We start from the raw sequence: 26,847 nt of genomic DNA, 5'->3' as shown, positions 1-26,847 counted from the left end.
GTAGTACTGCTACTTCAGAGAAAATGCTGTTTGTATTGCGTAATTCTTACACTCAGTTCAATCTGAATAAGGACACTTATGAAGTAGCATTTGAAAGCAATTGAATAAATGTGAATTATATTTACCTTTAAATTGCTTGAACTGTTCTGTACAGAAAAGCAGTTATGATTTTAATAGTTCTGTTGGAGGGTGTTTTGGATTCTGATTTTTGTCTGTGCAACAATTCATATGCTTCCACTGGAACTGTAGTGACATATCAGTTCATTTTTGTCGGGTTCAATTCCTGGCCGTGGCGGCTGCTTTTCTGATGGAGGTGGAAAGCAAAAACGCCTGTGTGCTCGAGATTTTGGCACGCGTTAAAGACCCCAGGTGGTCAAAATTAATCCGGAGCCCTCCACTATGGTGTGCCTTATCGCCTGTAAACCTCATAATCAATCAGTCAGTTCATTTTTGTACTCAGTGATTGTTTGAACATTTTCATTATCGTCACTGGTTGAAAAATTCAGTTGTCGACGGCATACAATTTACAGCTGCAATAAAGAACAGCAGCAAAAGAAGCACTGGAGTAAGGACTCTGGGCAGCCATAACCACAGACAATGGGTAGCTTGCCCTGTGCAGTGGCTCTAAGTGTGTCGCGAAGTGTGCAGGCATGCCAGGCTGGGCGCAGCCAAACCGATCCTCTGAGTTACAGGCTCGAGCTTTGCGCATTTGTTGTTTCCCTTTAATCTTTTTTCAGCCTCCAGCTGCAGCCGGGAATTTTCGTGAGTGCCCGTCCTCGCCGACGTCCCCCAGCCATGCACGGGAGGCCGCTCTCGTGTGGCGTCCACCTCTGGCAGCTGTGCATGCTGCGGTCGAGCAAGGGTGCCGCCGTGGCCCTGTACCGCGGCTGGCACCCCCACCGGCACGTGTCGACCACGTGGCACGGCTGCTGCACGCCCCTGTTGCAGCGCCGCCGGAACCCCAACGCGCCCTCTCACGGCATGCTGTCGCTGGTGCTGTGCCGGCCGCTGTCGGGGCCTTCCCAGCGGCTGTGTGAGAAGGAGTCCTCCAAGGTGGAAGAGACGGTCAAGGCGCTCAAGGGGGAGGCCGAGCCCCTGGTGGATGCTGCCAAGGCCGATGCGCAGGCCCCGCCCGTGCCTGCACCTCCCAAGCGGCCGCTCCTCAAGAGGATCTGGGACGAGCTGGTGCATTACTACCATGGCTTTCGGCTCCTGTTCATTGACATTCGGGTGTCGAGCCGGCTCGTCTATCGTGTGCTCAACGGGGAAGACTTGACAAGACGAGAGCACAAGCAGGTGCACAGCTCTCTCTCTCTCTCTCTCTGTCGCTCTCTCTGTGCGAATGATTTGGCATTTCAAGAGGCAGGGATGACTTCATTAGGGATTAAAATCTTTAAATCGGGCCGAAGCGAGGCAAGTTGGTGCTTCAATGAAGTCTTAGCAGGACAGATGAGAAGCGGGGCCGAGAAAGGCAACAGGAGTGGTCATCCTGCCTCCTTCCTTGTTCTTGGGCGGAAATTCTTGCGTAGCACCACATACATGTTTCTGAAATCTTTCAGTACTTTGAGCTTTCCCCTTCCTAGATTCATCGCCATTCCATGAGCAATTGTAGCCCTCCTGCAACAGTTGAGGTGTGCTTTGGCAGTCTTTTTTGCTGGTATTGCTAAGCACTACTGGCAATCCAGCCTTGGTTATCTCCTGTATGCCAACCTATTCTTTGTTTTTGGGCTGCTATTGAGGCTTAGGTTCACCTAGTTACAGGACCAACTATTCTTTATTTCTTTCCGTATTCATCGTTGCAAAAAGCAGTGTTTCACATTTCCCAAAACCTTTGAAAATTCGTCATATCCTGCACAAAGCCTTGTATAAAGTAGGTGTCATGGCATTTGCCGTGTATTTTCTGTCACTTCTCGCAGCCTTCAGCCAATTTTGATGTAAATGCCATTGAAAGAAAGGATTCCTGTCACCCAAAAGACTCGGGACATACTTATTCATAGGGGATGCATGAAACTGTGTTGGTGTTGTAATGGGTCAGCCTTTTGGTGCTGTAAGTTATTGCAATTGAGGTTAAAAAAGTGCATATTTTGAGGCAGATTTTTGTGAATCAATACCATATGTGCCCAATTAAAATGCCAACCAGAATGTAGGTCACCTCTGCTCTTGCTAATACAAGCGGTCGGGGGAGGGGGGGGGAGGCTTCACAGTAATAAGAACTGCCACTGACATGCACACAGTGAGGCCATGTTGTTTCGTTGTTTCGAGGGAAGGCTTTTTACACTTCGCAGTTTACATTGAATTAAAGGAGCACTGACACGAAAATTTTATGTTACACTTTTATTGCTTCTATCGATGCTTAATGGTCTGGCGAACCTAAAACAGCACTTCAAATACTTCAGCGCGCGATAGTTAATTACATTGAATGGCCTGAAAATCGTTTGTTTCAAATTCCCGCGCTTTCATCCCGAACGGCGCATATGACAGCTTCCCGGTTTGACCTCACCGCTTTGTGCGGACGTCACCGGCGCCCGCTTGAGAGGGTGTTGCGCCCACTCACCGCTCGTGGGGCCGCGCGCATGAAGTGACGTCACGAGTTTTTGACGAGTGCTGTCACGTCACTTCTTTTTCCTCTCCTGGAGTGATGTCGCGCTGATGTCCATTTGCTGAGTGCCGCTCTGCGCGCTGCTCCGTCGGCGCGATAAATGCGATCCAATCGAACTATGTTCTTCGCGTCGCAGGCCGCTCATATTTCAGCCAGGGTATTCTATTGAGTGAAGGAAGCGAACTGTGCAATAATATTAACGCCGAAAATTGGTGTCAGTGCTCCTTTAACTGTTCTGTAAAAGAAGAAGAGGAGAGGAATTCTTAATACTAGTTTGGATCGACTCGAGTAGCAACCTTCACTTTTCAGCTGCCAGTTTTGAAAACGGGTCAGCCTATCTGTGGGAAAATACATATGGTATTTCAGTGTTGTCCTCGTTGCCCTTATTTTGAACATCGTTTCTCATTCCAAGGACCAGCAGCAGCATAAGTTTCAGTCGGTGTTGCATATTTTTTGGCATGTAGGCATTTCAGCCATCTGGTTCTGCCTGACCTTAATGCACTAAACTAAAGCTTTCTTTTTGGTTGATAGTAGGGTGCTTGCTAGAAAATCGTGAATGAATTAGTATCACGCTCAATTTTGTGGAGTGTGCATTTGCCGTTTTAAGCGAGTTTATTATTATTTTTTTTATCATCCCCCTTTTTAAATGTTTCGTCAGCATTACACAGGTGTGCATGTGAACATGCCAAACATAATCAAATAAATGATATAGGGTTGGAGCTGTCAGGCTGTTTTGTATTATTTGACGTATAAAGTTTAATATGTATATACAGTGTCACTTTATCTTTTTTGTAATGATTACCCTAAATTTATTACCCTTCGTTTTGGTGCATTTGGTGCCTTTGCGTTGTTTTTATATTTTTTGCATAGTAATCAAGTGCCTCATTGTGGCAAAAAGAAAGCCTCGTGTTATGCTCCAGAATGTTGCTCATAAAGCTAGTATTTAACTACTACAATTTAGAATGAAGTGTAAAATGCTGTGTCAAGCCTGAGTGTAGGAGCGCACATTTTTAAGGCAGTTGCCCTTACTGTTCTTGCAGCTCGTCCGCACAGTTTCAGATTTGTTTCGGCTTCTTCCATTTTCTGTGTTCATTATTGTACCCTTCATGGAGTTCCTGCTCCCAGTCGCCCTCAAACTGTTCCCCGGCATGCTGCCATCAACGTTTCAAACATCGTCCGCAAAGGTACGATTCCTACAAAGGACGTCTTTCTTTGTGCTGTTTATGTTTCGGGGTTTCTTTGGAAGTGTCTTTGGTACATTCTTTTAAAAAAACGGACATGCTACATGTCTGAAATATGAAATGAGGTGCTTTGTGGGAATGAAAATGAAATGCAATTAAGCTACAATTCAGCAAAGTTCACTTTAGCAACCGTTTCAATTAAACAAACTTTTATAATGCCCTGTCTGGCATGTTATTGCATACTAGCTTCATTTGGGAGACGTCCCTTTTGAATAACTTTCTCTGAAGTTGCCAGAGATTTGTTTGACTGAAGTTCTACTGTAGAAATGTCTTGACACTTGCACAGGTTCTGAGTTCACAGTGATAATGAAGTGCATTGTAGCCTGCTTCTATCGCTGCAGGCTTATTGCACTTGCATAAATTCCTCATGTCCCAGCAATAGAATCTGCAGTACACTGTATTTTTGAGGACGGGGTGTAGAGTAGAGTATCTTTCTTTTTGGCTGCAATACCCGTGAGGGGTACCACCTACGTTTGAATGCTGTGTGGCCAAAATAGAACGAAATCCCTGTGATATGCTTTTGGCTATTGTGTTTTCTTGGCAGTTATATTGTTAAAGCTAGGCCCGGTGCAACTTTTTTAGTTTTATACAAGTTTGGATAACACGGCTTTCTACATGATGCATTTTTTTCTCTATCTCCTGAAAAATGTATCATCGAGGTTCTACTGTATTTAGTGGGGTGGGACCTGTGACAGCATTATTTAGAAGTTGCTTTAGAGGCCATCGTTGGTTTCCGTGCCGCTGTACGGCTGTGCCGCTGTACTGCTTGGACTGGTCTTGCCATAAACGCTGCAACATTGGTTTTATGGTTCTGTGTCTTCAAGTAATAACCAACTTTGTAAGTATTGTTCGAAAATTAATTATTAGAGCCCTTTAAATGTACTAATATTGGATTTATTTGCTGTATTTCCTTTTATCTTTCTAATAATAAACTTTAATAATAATAATAATAAACTTGGGTACCCATCTACAGCACCCCACAGGGTCTTTTGGGCATTTCTTACTATGCCCTTTCCGGAGGCTTCTTTGAGGCGTTAGTGCTTGTGAGCTGCTCAGTGCACACTTTCTTTTCTCAAATGGCCCATACAGAAGAGTTCTGAATTAAGATTGGGGGGAATTTTAGCTGCTCACTCTTTAGCCAGGATGGAACTGGAAGGGTGCACTTTTGTGTCGTCGTGGGCTTGTGCTTGAAAGCCTGGAAAAGCCTTACAGGCAAAGTCCAAGGTAAGTCAGATAGGGGTGCAGACGTATTAGGATCCCTTTAGTTTAGCCTGTCACATCGACTTGTGCCCCCTTTTAAGCACACGCTCACAAAAAACAAGCACGAAGTATGTGGTAGACACCCATGCTGAGACATGACACTGGCTAAATTATCCGTCTGGGCAATCTGGGAATGAAATAAGCATGTGCAGGTTTGGCAATAAAGTGGACCCCTCAGGAAGAACTTTCATGTGGGGGCACGGTTGTGACTGGGGCTCACCTTTCATGGCTTGCACTACTAGCAGCAAAGAACACTTCTCTTCCCCCTGTTTTTCCCATCTTCAGGGCCTCTGTCAGTCCACCCTTGCCTCGGTACTTCTAGGTGCACGTTTTTCCTCTTGTGCCTACATTGTTCGGTGCATTGGTGCATCTCTGGCATGCTTCTTGTGAGTTGGCAGCAAATCCTTTGGCTCGGATTTTTCTTGACCTGGGGTGTGGTCACAGGGATTGTGAGCCACTTTGGGTATAGTCCTTGGGGGAGCCATGCTGGATTTATCTTGAGAACCGGGGTATGCCAGCCTTGTAGGGAGAAAGAATTTTAGGCTGACAGGGGGACTAGGATGCACCATGACTTGGAAATCCGGGGTGAGTTGAGCATGTCCTTAAACAAGAAACAAAAGGATGGAATAGAGCATTCCAGGAAGCTGGGGTAAGGCAATGATCAAGAACACACATGAAGCGAAGGAGCAAAGTTTTTCACGGTATCTATGGTGTACCCAGTAAAATCTGTTCTTCCTTAGCCGATCATCTCCAGCTGATCCTTGACTGGAGTGAGCTACAATATTTCCGCTATCAATGTGTAAAAAGTGCTGGCACTGAAGCCAGCCCGTGCATGAATTTTCCTTTCCTTTCTTCAGGATGCAAGTGTCAAGAAGGAGCTGAAAGTGAAGCTTGAAATGGCCAAGTTTCTGCAGAACACTCTGGATGAAATGGCTGTGAAGAAGCGGGGTGAGGCCCATTCACATAATGCCAAGGAATTTGCCCAGTTCTGTGAAAAGGTTGGTGAGCATTTTAACATCTATGGCTGCACTTTAGGAGACATAAACAGCAAGGGTGGAGGTAGGGCTTCCCCGCTAGGGACATCTTGCGCAATCTTGGCGACGGTGCAGGGCACACCACAGACTCCGAGCTCCTTGTTCAGACAGGGAGCACTGGAACTTGCTGGATAGCAGGGTACGTAGCCTCAGTGGACTCTGTACAACAATACCCTGCTTTTATACTACGGTGCATGATATAGTAGAAACCCCCCTTCTCCAGATGGTTGTGCACCAAAGAGGGCTTGCACCGAAGCAGTCTCCAGACTCTTATGTAACCCTATTTTCATGAATCAAGAGGACTTTCTTAGTTTTTTGGTCATACAAACAGTCGACAAAGCGACGCCTATAACTACCAAATCAGTCTTCCTAATTGCCAAATTCATTGATGTGTGGTCGGTAAAAGCTATAAGGAAAAAAAACTTGTATCTGGTGGCGCGCTGATCGAAGTTGAAAATAAAGAACAGTCTAGTAACCTTCTGAAGCAAACAAACATAGGTGACCTACAAATCACTGTAACACCTCACCGAAATGTCAATAGCTGCCAAGGCATCATCTAGGAAACTCAACTCGTGAATGAAACTGAGGTGGATATTCTTGAAGGCTTGCGTGAGCAGTGAGTGACTGCCATTGCGCACATCAAAATGAGGGGTGACAGAGTGGAAATCATAACCAGACACATCATCCTTACGTTTGATTTGTAGTACACTTCCAGGATCAGCTAACACAGGTTTCCTTCATTGTCAGACAAGAGCCTTCATTACAAACCCGCGGCATTGTTCCAAATGTGCATTGTATGGGTATGACAGCAGCACCTGTCGAGTGCAAGAAACAAGCTCAAATGCTCAACGTTTGACCACCGGACAGACAAGTGCAACAACTCACAATCGAGGGGGCATTACAGCAATGGACCACGCCCTTCTTATTCTCATTGTGCCAAAAGTTAAAAAATGAGGAAGAACTTATCTGCCTTATCTGACTCTAAACCTATCATATCCAGAGGCTCGTAAAAGACATTCAATGTTTCCTTCAGGAAGCTACGCTGATGCAGCTCGGGTGGGGGTGGCGGGGCAGCGTCAGGTTTCAGTGGTGACCCAGTGCAGTGACGATGGCGTAATCCCACCCCCCACCATACTGTTTTCTTTAGTTACTGAAAGCTGGAATGCAGAAACACTTTGGACCTCCAGTACTAAAAGTGCAGTTGTCCCTTTCAGTCTATCCCCTAGGTGTTCTGATCTGAAGCTCTGCTTCGCTGGTGGGGCAACCTTAGGCTTAAGCTATGCTGCTACAGCTTCCTTCCTTTTTTTAGTGTGGTTTTGCCGTGGTATTTTTTAAAGGGACACTGAAGTGATTTGTAAACATTGAGGGATTACTAGCGCAAATTGTAGTTCGGAGTCCCTAGGTTATGTTTCGACTACTCTGGGTGCGTTTACGCTAATTTATTTAGTAGAAAAATCAATTCGGAAAGGCTGTTCTTCTCTCAGCATCCTCGTCCATTTTCTGTGGCGTTATCCTGTGACGTCAGGAAAAAATGACTTGGCTTGACTGTGCTACTGCACGGCTCGCTGACCTTCTGACAGAGTAAGTCGGCCCAGCGTTTAGTCCGCTGGCCGCCGACAGGTCGCCGCAATTTGTTCGCTTAGTTGAGGCTAAGCCACGACACGTTTGTGAATGGAAGAGTGTGCCTTTCTTTAGTCTGTTAGTTTGTGCACTGTATCAAGCTGCAAGGTCGCTCCACACGAGCGCTGAACAAGCGCTCACGTGACACTTCTCTGACTGGTACGCTATGGCCAATTGAAGGCGGGAGAAGAGTCAGCGAAGTTAATATAGGTACTGTGGAAATAAAATCAACTGAAACTTTTGCCGTACAGTGTAAAACTAGGGTGCAGGAAGCACTGTTTTGCACTGGGTTAACAAGCACAGTGGTCAGCAGCACGGCCGGTATCTGCGAGTGCTTTTCCGCCTAAGAAATGCAATTGCTAGACGTGAGATATTGTGGAAACTTGGGGGGCGCTTACTGCACGAGCGCTATACAACAAATAGTCATCTAAGCTGCTTGAAATGCTCAAACTAATGGTGAATTCCATTGGGCGAACAGGAGCAAGTGAAGCGAGCAGCCAGAGCAGCACACGGGAGTAACGGGGACGTGGGCTTTCGTTCCGCGAATGAAACATTCGCGCTGCTCCGGGAGCAGTGAAAAGAGGGGGAGGGCGTGCTGTCAAGAGTCATGTGACCAAACGTTTCCCGCGCTCGCGTCCCGGAGCATTTCGCGCGCTCGTGATGTCTGCATGCAGTTATTCCTCGCCAGTTTTGCAAGATATGTGCCGGTGGTTTTGTGTCTGCCTTCCGCATGGCGACGAATGAAGAAGCCGAGCGGATGTTCATATTCATGATAAAGGGGTCACCATCGTGTCTCCCAAAAATTAGCTGCGAACGATAACAGCGTCGGCCGTCTTTTCCAGATACGACTCTACCTTCGGTCGCTGCTCCGGCGGGGTGAACAGGTGCTCGAACATAAACTCATGCAATGTCAAATCGTCGTCGTCGTCGCTGCTGCTGCTGTCCTATGATGAGCTTGTGCTTGAATCTATGGTGCTTTCATCATCTAAAAGTAGCAGCAATTCCTTGTCCAGACGGCCGCGCTTAGCTGCTGCCGTACGCACTGAGCGACTACCGCGGCTGCTGGATTCCGCCATTTTTCCTCCGCCACCCGGGGATAAAACCAGAAGTGACGCAAAAGAGGTCATGTGACTTCCTCGGCGTTCCCTGTTACTCCGTCGCTGCGACGGAGCACCGAGAACTGCTCTCGGCTGCTCTCGGCGCCAAAAAAGTGCTCCTCATCGACCAATGAAACACAACGCCCCTGCTCCTGCCCGACCACTGGAAGACGCCAGAACTCGCGAGAGCACTTTGGGTGCAGTTAGAAGTGCTCCTGTTCGCCCAATGGAAAGCGCTATAAATAAAAAAGTGGTTATACATTACATTCTTTATATTTTCACCACCAACAGCGCTGGTTCGTGGCAGAGTGGTCTGGAGCTCTAGGTGTGTTATTTTGCAAGTAGCAAGTTCAAATCCCCGAGAGTACTTTTTTTTTGTAAGTTGATTTTTTTCGTTTTCGGCCAATGTTTTCTATACTGAATTCAGTATTTTTGAACCGTAATGTTCATTGCGCCACGAGCAAGTTTGCAGAATGCGCGCAGAATGACACTGACGCGCTAGCGAGTTCTCGTTGGCGGGCTGTTGCCATAAACACCAACTGCTTGGGGGCAGTGGGCACAGGCCAGAATCATCAGACCCTTGGGCTGGTGCGAGCACGCTTTTTGTGATACAGGCATGAGTGAAGCAAGCTCCAAAGATGGTTGAAAAGGGCATGGCATTTGGACGTCTGCGGTGACGCGGAGGACGTTCATCCACTGCGTAGGCCTTAGCTTGTGATTGCTACGATTCCAAGCCATCCTGAGTGGTTTATCTTGGGCATTTTACAGCCGGCAACATGGCAGAAGCGCGGTATGGCGATTATTCAGATATCGAGAAGGCCCATCCAACGATAACGTCGGACGCCAAGCATGTTGTTTCACAGAACCGAAATCGAAACTTGTTTGAATGCTGATCTTGGACATCGTCCAATCACGTAGCACCTTTACCTGAAGTCACTGCGGTTAGTTGGTGCAGCCACCGCAAACTGCACATGGTAGTTTTTCTTCTTTCAGGCTTTATAAAATAAATACCGCCTTATCGCCCTGATAAATGACGAAAAGTGTGTTTATTTGAGCCAGTATGCGCAGTGCAAGCAAAAACGAGAACTTGATAAATTCACTTCAGGGTCCCTTTAATGAGAACCCATAATTATCAGCAACGTATATCTCCTAGCTGATTAAGAATTTTTAATTGCAAGACCATTGTTAATGTTTCAGATACGGGAGTCCGGTGAAGATGCAACAAGTGAAGAGATTTTGAAGTTTTCGAAGCTGTTTGAGGATGAAATTACCCTGGACAGCTTGACACGACCACAGCTGACAGCCTTGTGCAGGCTTCTCGAACTGCAGCCGATTGGCACAAACAACTTCCTTCGGTTTCAGTTGCGCATGAAGCTGCGAAGCTTGCATGCTGATGACCAGGTGAGAAAGTGTGCTTTTCAAGTGCTCATGTTCACGCGGATAAGTATTCTCGAGAGATAAAACTTGATGTTCAGAAACCTAAAATATTGGTGGGGACTTGAGGGTTGACTGGAGCGAATTTGATGTACGTGTATCTGTGGCTGCATTGTGCAGTTCAACTGGTGTAATTTTTCATTTCACAGTTGTGCAGTTGAGCTGGTGTAACATTCTAATTTCACTATGTGACAAAATCCTCAGCTGCTGGTTTATTTAAAAAAAAAAAGCTTGAAAGGAGAGAAAACACATGACATGGTTTCCAGTCACCTTGCAGGCTGCTCCACAATTGTTTGCAGTGTGATTTCTGTCATCATGGTGGTTGACTTTTAGGGGCAAAGCGTTTTAGGGGTTCGGGCTGTCGGCGTCTCCTGTCGTCGTCTCCGGTTGTCACGGTAAATCAAGTTGTCAAACATGGTCAAAAAACAAGTGTATAATGGATAACACCAGTTCAGAATAAATTAGCATGTTTTAAACTAATTTAAAATACAGGAACAATCAGGATTTAATTGCATTAATAACAGAAGTTTGTTAAATTCTGTCTTGAAATTGGTTTCAAACGCGAGATTCTTTCCTGTAAAGCATACGTCGTAGTGTGCTGTGGCGTGTGACACGAAGACAACTTACAGCCAGTCTGTCTTATTTAATTGGTTAAATCTAGTTCAACGCAAGAGACTGCACCACTGCCTCACCAAGCGCGTGATTGCTCCTCCCATCGGCACTTCTCCGACACCCAATCGGCATGTGCTGTGTGGCAAGAGGGAGACTTACAATCTTTGAATACACTTATACACTGCATTCTTTGCCTTTTCCAGGTTTCACGTTAGGGGAGATGACCTGGGATATTTTTTCTACCTTTAAGGAAGAATAATTCTAACTGCAATAAAGCAGGAGTTGGTTTGCTTTCTGAGGTGGTGGCGCCTTAAAGGGACAGACAACCAATTTTTGTCTGATAACGCCCTAGAACTTTTTAAATCGAAATTTTTCAATCTACGAGCCGTATGTGTCCCTCCCAAAAATAATGCTGGCAACCATGACATAGAGTAGCTCGGCAACATACTTTTGTCTCTATGCGAAATGAAAAACGATATTTAAAAACTTGTACCCAGCTAAAAATGTTTGAATCTCAGGCTTTCTTGTTCCTTTATATGTTTTTTTATTGCAACGGTCTATTTTGCCCGAATGCGCCATCTGTTGGGATAGACAATAGGTAGAATCGTGCTTCACGTTGTGGAGGTAAGAAGTTCAATTTTCCCCGGGCGCGACGTTTTTTTTTTTTTTTTTTTTTAAAAGCTGCCATTGGCGTATTTGGAAACTGAAATCAAATATTTTGCGAGAACAAACGACCCTGACTCGGGCAGAATCGTCAAAGCTCCTTCACTGGGTCTGTTTACTGAACGCTGCCGTTGATTATGGGCATGAAGGCTCAGTTAGCCACATTGAGAGCAACCCAGTGACGGCGGGTGGCGTGTCTTAAAAATTTTCAAAATAATGTTTAGAAACCGCCACCCTTCTGATTTCAGGAAGTTTGCTGCCAAATTAAAATTATTTCTGCCAATTCGTTTAGAAATTGCTTGTGGTTACCGGGCTATATAAAACGCTTGCTTTCATATGAGCTAGAGAACATATGCGCGACAAAAATCGGTTGTCTGTCCTTTAAGTCCGAGGCACTCGAGTGTTGCCCCATGGCCTGAGCCCTGGTAATCTGCATAAGCTGCTCAGTCAGGTCTGTACTGGCCAGCACGACATTGTATTGCTCAAGAGATGGATTGGAAATTTGAGGAATGGATTGGGAATTTCGGCAGACCTGTCTGATGTTGCAAAATGATTTGTATTCATCTGGGCAGTGAAAAGACATTTGTTTGAGGGAAACTGGCCCCGGGGGTGGGTGGGGGGGTCGTGTAATGTATGCTGCTTGGTGGACTTACCAGTGCGTCTTCTCAGCTGATGTCACCAGATTGTGTGAGGAACATGGGAAATGGGAAGCAGCACTTTTTTTAGGGACACTGAAGGGAATTTGTCAGTCTTCCTTACGGCGACATTGGGCTGTAAAAATGTTTTGGCTATTTAATAGACGTTTAGGGCCTTCGTTTATTTGTACGGTACGGTGGAATGGAAAACACAATTGCTGTTTGTGGCTGCTGTGCCAACTACCGCAGCCCATCACATCTGCTTTTAATGTATATTTGTGGTATATCAGCCTTCTAAATTTAGATTTTTCACTGATTTTATTCATGAAGAACCGTTAATTGGTTATGCCTGTGGAGGCTAGTGCAGATTAAACGTGTTGACAATTTGTTTGATTTGCCGCTATGAATTTACTACGGTGGGGTCATAGCTCGTGTCAGCAAATTGGCATGGAGGATGGTGCGAGGGAAGCTGCACTTTCAAATGCACTTTTTCATTAAAAATGCGTGTAAATAGACCGAAAAAATTCAGAGCATGGCCTTTCCACTCTGGACAAAGCTGGTACGGTAATTAGACAGCATTCACAACTCACTGCAGTGTTCCTTTAATACAATGTTTTATGACAGAAGCCTGTGGAATCTGCAAAAAAGGGGTGGGGGTGGTGTGGTCACGTTTACATCAGCCATAAACATATGCATACGAGAGACTGTTCGACAACAGTAATAGATGAGCTATGCCTGCACGATAGCCGCACCACAGGGTCAGCTGCCTGAGCAAGCTCAATATATAGTTTGATATTCTATCTTTTCAAGATTGAAGGGGATGCCGCATGAAGGTGCTTTTCATATTGTTCCTGGCCATCTGTTTCTTAAAGCAATCTCGGGCAGCGAGTCAGACAGGAGCCTTTTGTTTTTGTTGGTGTGGCAGTGAATTTCGATGGATTGTCAAGCAGGACTTGATGCCATTACACGCTCGCCTACTTTGCTTTGCCGCTTGCGTGACTGAGCCTCACCCGCCGGCCGGTGGTCTGTCCAGATGATCCAGAAGGAAGGCATCGACTCCCTGACCGTGGCGGAGCTGCAGGGCGCCTGCCGGGCCCGGGGCATGCGGGCCATGGGGCTGCCCGAACCCAAGCTGCGCTACCAGCTGGCCCAGTGGTTGGACCTCAGCCTCAACGAAAACATCCCGCCCTCGCTGCTGCTCCTGTCACGGGCCATGCTGCTCTCCGAAACTTTGCCCGCCACGGAGCAGCTCAAGGCCACCATCTCCACCTTGCCCAAGGAGGCGGTAAGCGCCTGCCGGGCTGGCTCTGCAAAGGGCCAGGCTCTCGGGAAGTTTCTCCTGGGCCATTGATAAATGCATTGGCATGATAATAGCCCTTATCCTACCCCTAACCTAAACCCGACTTTAACCTAAGCTAAACTTAGCCCAGCTTGACCTAACCTAACCTTACCTGACCTAATTCTAACCTACCCTGGCCTAACATGACCGAACACAACCTAGCGTGGCCTAACTTTACCTAACCTAAACGTAACCTAGCCTAGCCTGACCTGAGCTAAACTTGACCTGACCTAAGCTAACCTAGCCTAACCCAACACCTAATGTAACCTAAAAGCTAGGGGAGCAAGGATTTGTCTTCCTCAGTATCCATTATCTTAACATTGCCACCATTTCCACAATAGTTGTGGGCACCCCACTGTGAAGGTCATCCATGCCTTTTGAATTGCAAAAAATGTGGAAGCTTTTTTTGTTGTTTTTTAAAAGCTGCATTGAGCACCTTGCTGCACATTACAAATAGCAAAGTTATATTTACAAAATGTGCTAGTGTGCTACTTCCGTTGCTATCGGTTGAAATTAAGCTCTGTGGGACCGCGAACGCAACATACACCTGTGTTCTATTCTCTAAAATTTTGTTCAAGTTTTGTTCAGTGGTGTATGTCAGCAACTGCAGTCTGTACGGCACTGAAAATCAGGCCATCAAGTCAATGTAGTAAAGCTTTTAACTTGTGCAGTGGCGTGGCCATAGTTTCCATGTTTGCTTGGGCAATGAAGCTGAAGCTCAGGCTTATATTTGGCTGTGTAACTGGGCAACTTGAGCCCACCTGAACTCCAAATGTTCCATTTGTCCATTTGTTACAACAACCACACAGATAGCACCACGTCCTTGGCTCACGCCTTTCAAGTTTGTGTTTGTAATGGCATCAGCCCAGCCTAGTGATGTCAATCAGCAAGGGTGTAAAAGGCCCTGGGATGTCACCTTTGAGTCTTTTGCTTTCCTGATTTCTAGCCTAGTTGAATTTAGTCTCTGATAAGCTTGACTAATTGTTATTCCATATTCTGGCTGAAGCAACACTGTATGCTATCTTTTGGGCTCGTTAATTCTTGTCTGATGAGTCTGTTTCACTCTATGGTGAAGAACCATTGTGCCATATGTTTTTTCTGCGTATAAAACCTAATTTTTGATTTTATTTTAAGGTGTTATTTTGTTGTATCAGGGATCAAAGCAATGTCTTACACATGTATTGTAATATTGTCACAGCTTACGGAAGCCAAGTACAAGATTGGTGAACGGGAAGGGAAAGTTGACAATCGTACGAAGATCGAGATCATCCGACAAGAAGAAGAAGCAATCAAGAAGGAAAAAGAAGAAACCGCAGTGGAGGTCGAAACTGAAGTGCGTACTTTTGCTGTTTGAAGTTTCTTGAAAGTTTCAGAGTGCCATTTGTATAGTTGTGCGGTAAAATTTTGTAATGGAAGGAAGTGCAGGTGCTTGTTGTTAGCAAGATTGGGCATTATTAATGGTACATGCATCTTAGATGCAGTTTTAAAAGATGCAGTTTTATTATCTTGTGCCCCACTGAATAAATTACCCATGAAAGGTGCATCTTAGTACAGTTGAACCTTGTTATAAGAGACATGGATGTAAGAGACAAATGGGTATAAGAGACACTATTCACCCACGTGGTTGGATGCCCTATCTTTCCCATTAAATTGACCTCTTTTATAACAGACATCGGATGTAGAAGACAGTTGGTTATAAGGGACACGTCATCCTTGAACTTTAATCAACAATCTCGCTTGTAACAGACATTGTAACTTCAGATGCAGTGCCACCAGTCAGCAACTGCAGTTGCTTCCATTGTGGAAACACAGGGGGACGACAGACGCCTGCAGTCGCTATTTATGATAACTTCAGCAAACACACAGTGGTTCAGTCAGCTATGAAATGACGATGGGAAGCCCTGCCAATGGAAATACAACTTATAGAAGTGGTTGAAGCTTACTGCCATCCATTGGACCGCGACTGCACATGCGGGCTCTCCCACGCACGTACAATAAAACCTCGTTACAAGAGACCCTCAAGGGACCCGGGAAATGTCTCTAGTAACCAAGGTCTCTTGTAAGCAATGTTGCTAACATGGCAAACTTAGGAAAACTAACCTAACAGTCTTCATTCGATAGTCTCTTATAACCACGTGTCTCCTGTAGCAGTGTTCCTTGTAACGAGGTTTTACTGTAGCTCCCAATCAAGAAGCATCACAGATGTTGAATCCTGCAAGCGTAATGAATAGCCTGAGCACACAGCGGAAGAAGCTGTGTGCTCTGGCTATTCATCAGGCTTGTGGACTCTACGTTTACGATTCTTCATATTCCACAAACAGTGAAAGAAGAGAAAGCTTGTAGAAACCATTGTAAAAAACAGTGCAAATATAGCCATGAAGCAAACAAAGATTCAGAACTGTTTCATAAATTCTGGGGGCCGAACATAAATTAGAATCAATCTTTTGCAACATGCTGTAGCGTTCTTTTGAGCTTATTTTAGTCATACGGTGCCCACATTGAACTAGGGTCTGATTAGTAAGTGAAGACATGCTTCCCTGCTTATAAGAGACATTTCGTATAAGAGACAGAAACTGCTCCCCGGTACGTGTCTCTTATAAAGGGGTTCAACTGTACCGTATTTACTCGCATAATCCTCGCACTTTTTTTTCGGAAAAGTCAATGCGAAGATAGGGGTGCGAGAATTATGCGGGGGGAAAAAATCCGGTGCACAGTGTTGCCAATTTGCCTTCTGCCAGTCCCGCTAAATGTAGCGGTCGTTTTTTGTATATGTAAGCTCAGTGTTGCCAACAGCAGCTATTTCTTTTTATTTTATTATTTACAACGTAAACAGTCTCCCGTCGATCAGCGATCATGAAATTGCCGCCTTTGCTTTCTGGCGCGCGCCCTATCTCGTCGTCGTCACGTGCGTGCCCTACTCCAGTAACGCATGTTGAAGTCGGTGACGCCGAAGTGCCTGCTTGAGGCGCGGTTGCCGTGTTCGATCGCGTACTCTATCGCTTTCAATTTGAAAGCGGCAGTGTAGCTGGCGTTCTTGCCCATGGTGAAGCGGCACCAAGCACAAAACAAATAGACCAAAAAGTTCTCAAAATGGCAGCGAGCTATCCACCACTGACGCGAGTGACTCACTGACTGCTGCTTAACTCTTTCGCTACCGCAGAAAATTGACCAATTTTGGGGGGTCCAAGAAAACATTTTTTTTTCTGCTAAAAAATTATTTAGGCACTAATTGCAGGAGCACAAAATGCAGATTATTTAACGGCCTTTCCAATAACACCAGTTTTTTAAAGGTTTTCATATATCATAGTTGTGAACAAAAATATCAAAATCAAAAGTTTTGTCAAGTTGTCGAAAAAAATGATAAAAAAGGAGTTGTGTATATCAAACCACCGGTAGTAGAAAAAAATTAGAATATACATTTTGCAGGGAAACATTTCAAAAACACACCCTAAAAAAAATGTCGACTTGCGCGGAACAGTTTTTCAGATATAAAAAAAAAATGTTAGCACGCACGGTGCTCGTGTCATGCGGTGAAGCCCAACCTCTAATTCAAACTGTGCAATTTTGGGTGGTTCCTTGGAATAAATCTGGCGGTTTGACGTTATCAGAGGCACCAATTTGCCCCCACATAACGTAAAAACATCTTGTCAATGGCTGACTTTGCATTTACAGCGAGCACAATATTTGGGACAAGCACGCGATGCAGAAAAAAACATGCATGAAGTTGAAAACGGAACGCCGTGGCTGATGTTTGTTGTCGTTCACGGTCAGTTATCTCTCAAAACATAAAGCTGAGCTTTATTATCATCTTCTTACTCCCAATTGTAGCCTTGCTTGCAAAAATGAGGTACGATGAGCTAGAATCGTCCCCTGCGATCTTTGGCCGAGTAGCAGTCGCGCGCTAAAAAAGATCAGCACAACGAGCCTCCTCTATTGCAGCGCCACCTAACATTTTTCAAATGAAACAGTACAAAAACTTATCAGAGACTCCGTCCGAATAGACAGTTCAACTAAGCAGCAACATTAGACACCCGGATATACCCTCGCATGAAAACGAAACTGGAAGGCGAACAGCTGGCAGTGTAAGGCCGGTTTGAAGCGCTGTCCTCGGCGGAACAGATATCTGGCGACTGGGTGTGACCTTTTGACTTGCATCTGAAGTTCTTATCGCAGAAATCGGGTTAGGGTGGGGGGAAATGAGGAGCGGCGTGCTTTGTTCGAGGATCAGTCGCGGACGCTTCAGGCGCCATGGCAGTTAGCCTTGAAGTTGGGTAACTGCGTAGTTGCGCTAAATATGAATTTCGCGATGCAGAAACGAAACCGAAACTGTTGTAAACTGTTTGGGAATGGTCCTGGGGTAAGTAGAACTACCAGAGTACTTAGGACAACTTGCGCAAAGGCAATAAAACTGCCTAAAATCATAAAGTAGCTTTGCAACCAGGCACTGCTTGACATTTTCAGCCGATTTCTGGGATTATTACTGTCAGAGCGTGAACCTGACGATTGAAAATCGTTTGCTAGTTCCCCATTCACGCCCTGATAGCAAAAAACAAACGCTGGTGCAGAGTAACTACGAGTTGCACGCATTCTTCGTTGGTAGCCTTGAGGCGCGATGACCACGCCCCTTTTCCACAACCAGGTGATTCAAAAGCGTGTCAAAAATCACGTTTCCGTTGCAAAAATGAAAACAAAACTGATTTTGAAAGGCCATTTTCTGATCTAACTCCGAACAGCTTTACTTGTTCGAGAAACGCCTGGAACGCTATGAAAAGGCGCTCCCAAAAGTATCGATCAAATTGATCGATTTTGATAGGCGCGGTAGCGAAAGAGTTAACGACGGGACCACGACGGCGACACCAGACACGACAGCGGGCTGCGCGAACGCCGTCTAGTTGCGCACACGCGAAACCGGCTCAAGGACAGTGTGAGTAGCGTGTTAGGGCGCCTGTTAGGGAGTAGCCATGCAGGTTGTTAGGGTGCCTGGATGGCCTTGGATACACAGCGCTCTCCGCCGAACGGAGAGGCGGCGGGGGAGGGCGCGCGTTGGAGAGCGCGTGCACAATGCGGGTTTCGCGAGCAGGCAACTTTCGCCGCTGCAAAGTTGGGGGTGCGAGGATTATGCGAGGAACCGAAAAATCCAAGTTTTGGTAGCTCACATTAGGGGTGCGAGGATTACGCGAGTGCGAGGATTACGCGAGTAAATACGGTATATACATGAAAAATACTATTTGTAGTACCTTGTTTTTAGTGTGCTTCTTTGATAAGGACGCCTTTTGGCCTAGGTGGGAACAGCTGGTGAAGAGGAAATTAGTTGTGGGCTGGCTATAAGTGGTAAAGCTTTTTGAAACTTGTGTGTAAATTGGACCCGCATATAGTCACAAAATTTGGCACTGGGTATGTTGGTACAAATTTGTGAAAAAAAGCGACGGAACCCACCCTTTGAAGATACGTGCACAGAGAAGGGAGCGTATGTGTTGCTCATCTGTTTTCTTTCTGTTGCATTCGCAAAGTCTGTTCCGTTGTTTTTTCATATAAAAAAATTTTGGGACAGCAAAAAAAGAAAAACGTTTTGATCTGCCTGGAATGTGGAGTGAGGAAAGCTCACAGAAAGCATATACAGTTGGCTCCTGTTAATACGAAGTTTACGGGGACCGCAGAACACTTCGAATTGACTCGTCCTATTAAACAAAAAGTACAAGAGCACCGTTTTTATTAGCCCACAACACATCTGCCTTTGTGATTTCGTTCAGAATCTCGACATTCATTGCCAAGTCGAGCTTACAACATGGGTTTTCATCGTAGTCGATACTTGTTGCTAAAATCAAAGCCTGAAGCACCACACAAACTGCTGACATGGTGCGGTGCCGGGGTGAGTAAAGGGGGGGGGGGGGGGGGGAAAGAAGAAGAAGAAGAAGGTTTAGAACTTCAAAAGAGAGAGATGCATATGCTGTCATGAGTCTAAAGAGGCCTACTGCTTTATCACCTGTGCGCTGCCTCAGTTGCAACGGCGCCGACATCAGTACACTTAAATCTCATTATAACGAAGTCAAACGAGCGCCGATTTTGTTTTCGTTATAACCATTAGTTCGTTATAGCCACTGACCAATTGTAATACTGATTACCGTATGCGACGGCATGCAGGCAAAGGTAGGTCACCGAGAATGCATCAGCTACCGTAGCGGTCGCGGCCGCGCAGTAAAGTGCTGCGTGGAAAACAGCAAAAAACTGGAATCAGACATGCAGAAACTGATTTTTATTTACTCGCCGCATACCACGTAACCCTTTTACATAGATGGCATGAAAAAATCCGTTATGCTGCGCTGATTCATCTTCCTTAACCGAAGGACGGCCCTCTCCGCAGCATCAGCTATGTCGAGGCCGTCTTCGTGCCCGCCGAAGTAGTGGCGCAGCAGATCCACCGCGTCCAGCGCCTGGGAAGATGTCGGCACCCGCCGCGGTGGCTCAGTGGCTAAGGCGTTGCGCTGCTGAGCACGAGGTCGCGGGTTCGATTCCCGGCCGCGGCGCCCGCTTTTCTGATGGAGGCGAAAAGCAAAAACGCCCGTGTGTACGAGATTTCGGCGCACGTTAAAGATCCCCAGGTGGTCAAAATTAATCCGGAGCCCTCCACTACGGCGCGCCTCATCGCCTGCGTTGCGTCGGCGCGTTAAACCCCCACAATCAATCAATCAAGATGTCGGCACGTCGTCCGCGCAGGCTGGAGAGTCGTCGTCCTCGTCACACTCGTCATCGTTTCCTTCTTGCGGCCGAGCAGCGCCAAGCACGTAGTCACTGTCCGCTAGTTCCTCCGTGGCCACAACGTCGGAATCCATGCTCACGTAGTCGCAGAAGGTTTGACCTCCACGCACGACACCGGAATCAATGAGTGCGCTCCACGACGCCACGGCTTCGTTCGATGCACAAGTGTCATCGGGGGCGCCAACTCGGTCAGCTGACTCGTCGCTGTCACAACTGCTTTCGCTGGCAGCAAATGCTCGGCGAAAACAGTTGGCGATGGTGCTGGCAGTGACGCTCATCCATGCTACGTGAAGCATTTCCATCACCATGTACAAATCGATCTTGGTGTCGCGTTTCAGGTGCATGATTAGAAGGAGCCGGTCTATAACTCGCTTTCTATAACCAGCCTTCAAGGACATGATGACGCCTTGATCGAGAGGCTGTATCACCGCTGTGCAGTTGGGGGGCAAGAACCGAAGTTCGATGTTTTCAAGCGTCACACCTGTGTGACGGGCCGAACAGTTATCTAAGAAAAGGCATATCTTGCGATTCTGTCTCTTCAACTTCTCGTCCCGATCACGCAGCCACCCCGCAAAAACGTCCCGTGTCATCCAGGCCTTCCTGTTAGCAAGGTACTGGAGTTGAAGTCGCCTCTTTCCCTTAAAGCACCTGGGCGATGTGCTTTTCCCTATCACCAAAGGGAAGATCTTCTCCGATCCATCCATGTTCGTGCACAGGAGCACGCTGATGCGGACTTTGCTGTGTTTTCCACCACGACGCAGCTCTCCCTGGACAGAGTCCTCTGCGGCAACATTTGGTAAAAGAGCTCTGTCTCATCAGCATTGAACACGTTTTGTTCTCCGTACTTCCGAACGACGGGTCCAACGTTGGCTTGCACCCATGCCGTAGCCATCTCTTCGTCGACGGATCGGGACTCGCCCGTGACGACTCAGCCGACGATATCGCGGCGTTCCTTAAATCGCTGTAGCCAGCCGTCGCTTGCAACAAAGTTGTCGCAGCCCAAAATACAAGCGAAGTCGATCGCTTTCCTCTGGAGGAGTGCCCCACTCACGGGCAAATTCAACGCCCTTGCATCTAAAAACCATTTGAAGAGAGCCTCTTCGACGGCTTCAAAAGTAGGAGACCGCAACTTCTTCCGGCTACCTTTACGCCGCGTGCGACAGCACCCGTGATGGCTTCCTTGCTGCCGAGAATGGTGGAGAGGGTGCTCGGCGCGATTCCGAAGTCCTTGGCCACTTGCGTTTTCTTAGTCCCTGCTGCCACCGCTCGAATTATGGCTGCCTTTTGGTCGAGAGCGATAACTTTGCGTTTACGCTTACATCCAATGCTTCTGTCGCTCATTGTCCTCTCGTGAAACACGCCACACAACTGGATGTAGAACGCGAACCGGCGGAGCGTCCTACGCCTACCACTGCTACCGCTACTGCTTCCCGTGCGTGCATAAACAAAGCAAGCTAGAGAAGCAGCGCAGCGTGCCGTGTGCAACAGACCGTCAGTAAGAGCTTGGCTTGGCTTGGAGCGTCGCCGGATGGGACGGCGCTGCCGCAGGAGGTTTAAAATGCCGCATTGGATGCAAAAAATGGGGCCGCGCTTTTTTAAAAATCGATATGTTTTTCGCAAAGCGGGTGGTTATTGCCAGTTTGGGACAAAAGTTGTTCGTTATATCCCTTGATCAGCAAATTTTTTATTCGTTAAAACGCAATTTTAAACACATGGGGTTCTATGGTGACTTTCAAGGGGAATTGCAACTATTTCATTATATCCGTTATTTCGTTATAAACCGCTTCGCTATAACGAGATTTAAGTGTATGTATTTTGAATTTTATCACGAAGTGACGGTCACCTCTATGCTTTTTATTCAAAATACCTTCCAATTAACTGATATGATGGGCTTGAGCTTGAAATTATCGAGCAATTTCTTTTCTTGGATTGCATGTAAAAGTGCCAGGACCAGCACCACATCTTTTCTAATTAACCAAAAATTCCAATTAAGTGACTTTGAATTATCGAGAGCCGACTGTGTTTCCATTGCAGTTCATCATCAGCAGCCTACTCGGGCCCACTGCAGGGCGAAGACCTCTCCCATTGACTTTCAACAGCTCCTGTCCTGTGCCACTCGAGTCCAGTGTTGGCCACCGAAGTTCCATGTTTCATCCCTTCATCGTGTTATTGGCCTTACCCTTCTTCTAGACCCATCTCTTGGTATCCACTCGTACTATAATTGTCCACCAGTTGTTGGCGGTTCATCTCACTACATGGCCAGCCCAAGACCATTTCTGTTTCTGTACTTGAACTATGCTATCATCTACTCGAGTTTGTTCCCTGATCCATGAAGCTTGTTTCCTCTCCCTAAGTGTTACTCCTATCATTATTCGTTCCATGGCCCGTTGAGCCGACCGAAGTTTGCTTTGTAGTTGTTTAGTAAGGCGCCAAATTTCCGCTCCATATATCATCACCGGCATTATGCACTGGTTGTGTGAGTGAGACAGGTAGCTTACTCGTCATTATTTTAGAGTGCTTGCCGAGTGCTCCCCATCCCATACTTAATCTGCGCCAGATTTCCCTCTCATGGTTGGGGTCAGCAATAACCATCTGTCCGAGGTAGTTATATTCGTGTACTTCTTCTAGCGCTTTGTCTCCTAAGCTGAAGAGGGCACTTACGACATGCTTACTCCTCATTACTTTAGGTTTATTCATATTTGTTTTTAGTCCCACAGCCATGCTTTTTTATTGTAGTTCCTGAAGCATTTTTTGCAGGTGTTCCGCAGTCTCATCAGCAATGCTATGTCTTCTGCAAACCTCAAATGTCTCGAGTATTCTCCGTTTATCCTTAATTCTGTGTTTTCCCAGTCAAGCTTTCTGAATACCCCCTCCAGACATGATGTGAACAGTTTTGGCGAAATATTTCTCCCTGTCTTACTCCCTTTTGGATGGGAAATTTGTCGCTTTGCTTGTGGAGGGTTATCCTGCCCGTGCATCCCTTATATACATTGGTCTACAAGTCTTATGTATGTCTCTTCTATTCCCTCATCTTGTAATGCGTTCATCACGGCTGCAGTTTGTACTGAGTCAAACGCTTTCTCGTAGTCTATAAATGCCATTCAAAGAGCTTTAGTGTATTCTGCTGATTTTTCTGTCCCTTGATCCATGGTGGAGCACCCCTTCCTAAACCCAGCCTGCTCTCTTGGTTGTTGGGAATCCAGGCTGCCACCGATGTGGCTAACTATAACTTTGGTAAACAGCTTGTTAACAACTAAGAGTAGGCTGATGGGTCTGTACTTCTTAAGGTATCTCCCTTTTTATGAATTAAAATAATGTTGGTGGTTTTTGAGGCTATGGGCACTTATTGTGTCCTTCGGCATTCTGAAAATAGTGCAGCAAACTTTTCCAGTACTATGTCTCGTCCCATCCTCAAGAAATCCACAGTTATGCCATCGTCGCCTGCACCTTGTCTTCTTTTCATGTCCTTGAGAGCATTTCCTACTTCGTCTTTAGTAACTAGTGGTGCATTGCAAGTTAAGCTTGTACTCTCAGTAGTCTCCCCCGATCTAACGTTGCTGGCATATAGTCTGGTGTAGAATCATCCGTTACCTTTATTATCTCGCCCATGTTGTGTGTAATGTTACCTACCTCGTTTTTGAGTGCGTACATTTTGTCTTTGCCAATGGCAAGCTTCCTCTTTGTAGCTTTAAAACTTTCTCCCATTTGCAGTGTTTCCTTGATCACTGCCATGTTATATGCATGAATGCCGTTTTATTTACTTTCATTAATCAATTTAGACAGCTCTGTTAACTCAAATTGATCCACCGCACTTGACACCTTCAGGTTCTTATGTTTTGCAATTAGTTCCTTCGTTTTCTTAGTCAGTAATTAGTTCCTTCGTTTTCTTAGTCAGTTTTCCCGTTTCTTTCTTACATGCTGCTTTTCCGACAGCTGCTGCAGAATCTGTAATTGCCGTTGCCAGGTTGTCATTTAGCGTGTCTACACTCCTCCGTCCCCGCTTTGACTGACTCCATGCATGCAGGGTTTCTTCCTTTTCATGAGTTTCCTTCTTTTTCTGTTGAGATTCAGGCTTGCCTTGCATCTAGCCATCCTATGATCGCTGCTCCGAACCTTATTTAGAGCCTCCACGTCCTGCGCAATATCTGGGCTGTTACTTAATGAAGTTGATTTTGTTTTTTGTTGTACCATCCAGACTCTTCCATGTCCATTTCCTATTCTTTCGTTTGTAAAAGAATGCGCTCATCAACCACAAATTATTTCTCTCCGCAAATCACACCAGTGCATATCCCCGACTGTTGCGATTGTCTATTCCAAAGTTTCCCACTGACCTTTCTCCGATTTGCCTCTTACTGACTTTTGCGTTAGCATTCATCAGAATCGTGAACTGTGCTGTTCCCTTCTTCATAGCTGTTTCCACGTCCTCATAGAAAATGTCTATGGCTTCATCATCGTAGCTAGTTGTTGGCACATAGGCCTGTACTATCTTTAACCTGTCACGTTTATTTGGCTTGATTACAACGGCTGCGACTCTTTCGTTAAAGGGGCCCTAAATAGGCCTTCAAAGGTCATCATTTCAATCACGGAATAGCTAGATTACCCTTCATGACAACGTATACCAAATATTACACCTCTGCGTAAAGCAGGGGCCGCACAAACACACAAAAAAAATTGTTTCTTTCTTTCCTTGTTTACCTACCGCTTCCTCGCCGCCATACTGGCACACTCTGACGTAAAGTTTGGCTCTGACGCAGCCTCCATGATGCACGAAGCACTCAACCTTATGTCACCACTATTGGTGGGCCCCTTTAAATGCTGTAGCCAATGAGTGTTCCCAGCTCTGGGGTAAACGTGGGTGTGGTCCCGGCGAGCGGCACTCCGGCACCAGTGGCATGGCGTATCTTAGTAGGGATGAATGGTGATCGTTGCCATCCGTCACATGAGCTTAGCTGAGTTTGTAGATATAGCATGTCGTTTACAAAGTATGAATAATGCAGAAAAACGCGGAGAGTCTCTGCAGGTGAAAACACCACTACACGCGCGACTGCGGCAAGTATCTGCCTGCACGGTCGACAAGGAGCCCACTCTGTGGTGTATGCACAATATGGCATGCACCGCAGCACCTAAAACTTGTCGCCACCCGGCAGAGTGACACTATTGCTGGAAAGCAGTTTGTAAATGTGTGAGAGGGGGTGATAGTGCAGTGAAAGATTGCGCTGGTGATCGTCGGTAAAGCGGTGACTGTATAACTGCGGCGATGCTAAGCCTTTTCCGAGCAGCAGGGCCTTGGAGGGATGTGTTTGCCGCAGCAGTGCCACATGCGGAAACGGTAGCGTGTCGCTAGTCGTGGGGGAAAATCTTCAGTTAATGTTGTGAGCGAGCATGTTGTGTTTGGGACCTCCCTACCTGGCCTTCAAACACTCGTTTCTACTATTCTAAAACTGACGTGCTGACGCGACCACGGCCGACACGAGGAGCATGGTCGCCGGGAAGTTCGACTGGTCCAACCGGCTCGGCTCGGCAGTTGTAAAAGGAGCCTGCTGCACAACGGCAGCTAAAAAAAAAAAAAGCGTGGCCGCATGCATCTCGAACCTTGCCCTGTTTCTCTAGGTGGTCTTGGACCTGGTCAGTGACGTCACCACTTCCACAGTGCTTTGGAGGCGCGATGAGAGGGGAAGATCTCCAGGCCTTATTGGTGACCCTTTTTAACGAACGATAACTCGGCTGATACTCAACGCTTTCAAACCATTTTTGTGGCAGGACATTCCTTGGATAGTACTCCAGCTTTTGAGCACGTAAAATCGCAACCTTTAGAACCCTTTTTAGGGGCCCTTTAATGCTAAAGAATTCTCCCACGTTGCCTGCTAATTCTTTATGGATTAAGAATCGCACTGCGCGTTCTTTCTTCTCATGGAGTCCTCTGTACGACAAAAAATGCCCGCTAGTCAGTTCTATGAAGCCTTCTGTTGTCCTTCTAACTTCACTTAACCTACAATATCCCACTGAATGTCCGAGAGTTCTTCTAGTAGTACAGCTAAGTTTCCCTCGTTAGACAGGGTGCGTGCGTTGAACGTTGCCAGGGTGACGTTCCAAAGGCACCTGTCGCGACCCAAAGATTCTTAGCACCCTCTCTGCTGTAGCACTGGCTTGACCGCCGCAGTGATCGGGTGCTGTACAGCTGCTGGGGACTGGGGGCCTAATTTGCTTTGGTAAGGCAATTCATGTGTAGGGATTGCCTATTTTACTGGCACTGTGTTCAAAGTTTTACTTGTCAGAGATCTTTTCTCATGGAAAGTCATCTTCAATGCCCTCAAGTATCTACATTTCTTAAAAGAGCGCTTACGATTGACCGCTGTAAACATGCATCGGCTTAATTCGGTAGCGGCAACAGGTTTACCTGTAATGCACCAGTCTCGTGCAGCCGAAGAGCAAGAAGTATGTACTTGGTGCACCCCTTATCTCCTTGGCATTGGGACAACTCGATCCTAGGGCTTTTCTTTCCACATTATTATACCGTGATCGTGCTCAAGCTTCCCTGGTCAACACTCTCTAGAAGA

The 26,847-nt window shown here is 46.4% G+C and overlaps 1 protein-coding gene across 1 annotated transcript in view; it reads left to right on the top strand.

Annotated features, from left to right (window-relative positions):
* LOC144155722 (mitochondrial proton/calcium exchanger protein-like) overlaps positions 1-26,847 on the top strand; it is a 49,460-nt gene that overhangs the window by 5,577 nt on the left and 17,036 nt on the right. Inside the window, exons 3-8 of the mRNA XM_077687335.1 lie at positions 738-1,296; positions 3,640-3,783; positions 5,958-6,098; positions 10,049-10,252; positions 13,229-13,480; positions 14,733-14,867. Of these exons, the coding sequence (XP_077543461.1) occupies positions 796-1,296; positions 3,640-3,783; positions 5,958-6,098; positions 10,049-10,252; positions 13,229-13,480; positions 14,733-14,867 (1,377 nt within the window). The 5' untranslated portion in view covers positions 738-795. The remainder of the gene's footprint in view (positions 1-737; positions 1,297-3,639; positions 3,784-5,957; positions 6,099-10,048; positions 10,253-13,228; positions 13,481-14,732; positions 14,868-26,847) is intronic.

This window comes from Haemaphysalis longicornis, unplaced genomic scaffold (assembly GCF_048455015.1).
Source record: "Haemaphysalis longicornis isolate Haplotype H1 unplaced genomic scaffold, Haemaphysalis longicornis Haplotype H1 scaffold_1, whole genome shotgun sequence".
Classification (NCBI taxonomy): domain Eukaryota; kingdom Metazoa; phylum Arthropoda; class Arachnida; order Ixodida; family Ixodidae; genus Haemaphysalis; species Haemaphysalis longicornis.
The sequence above is the reverse complement of the archived record's forward strand: the minus strand, read 5'-3'. Positions and strand labels throughout refer to the sequence as shown.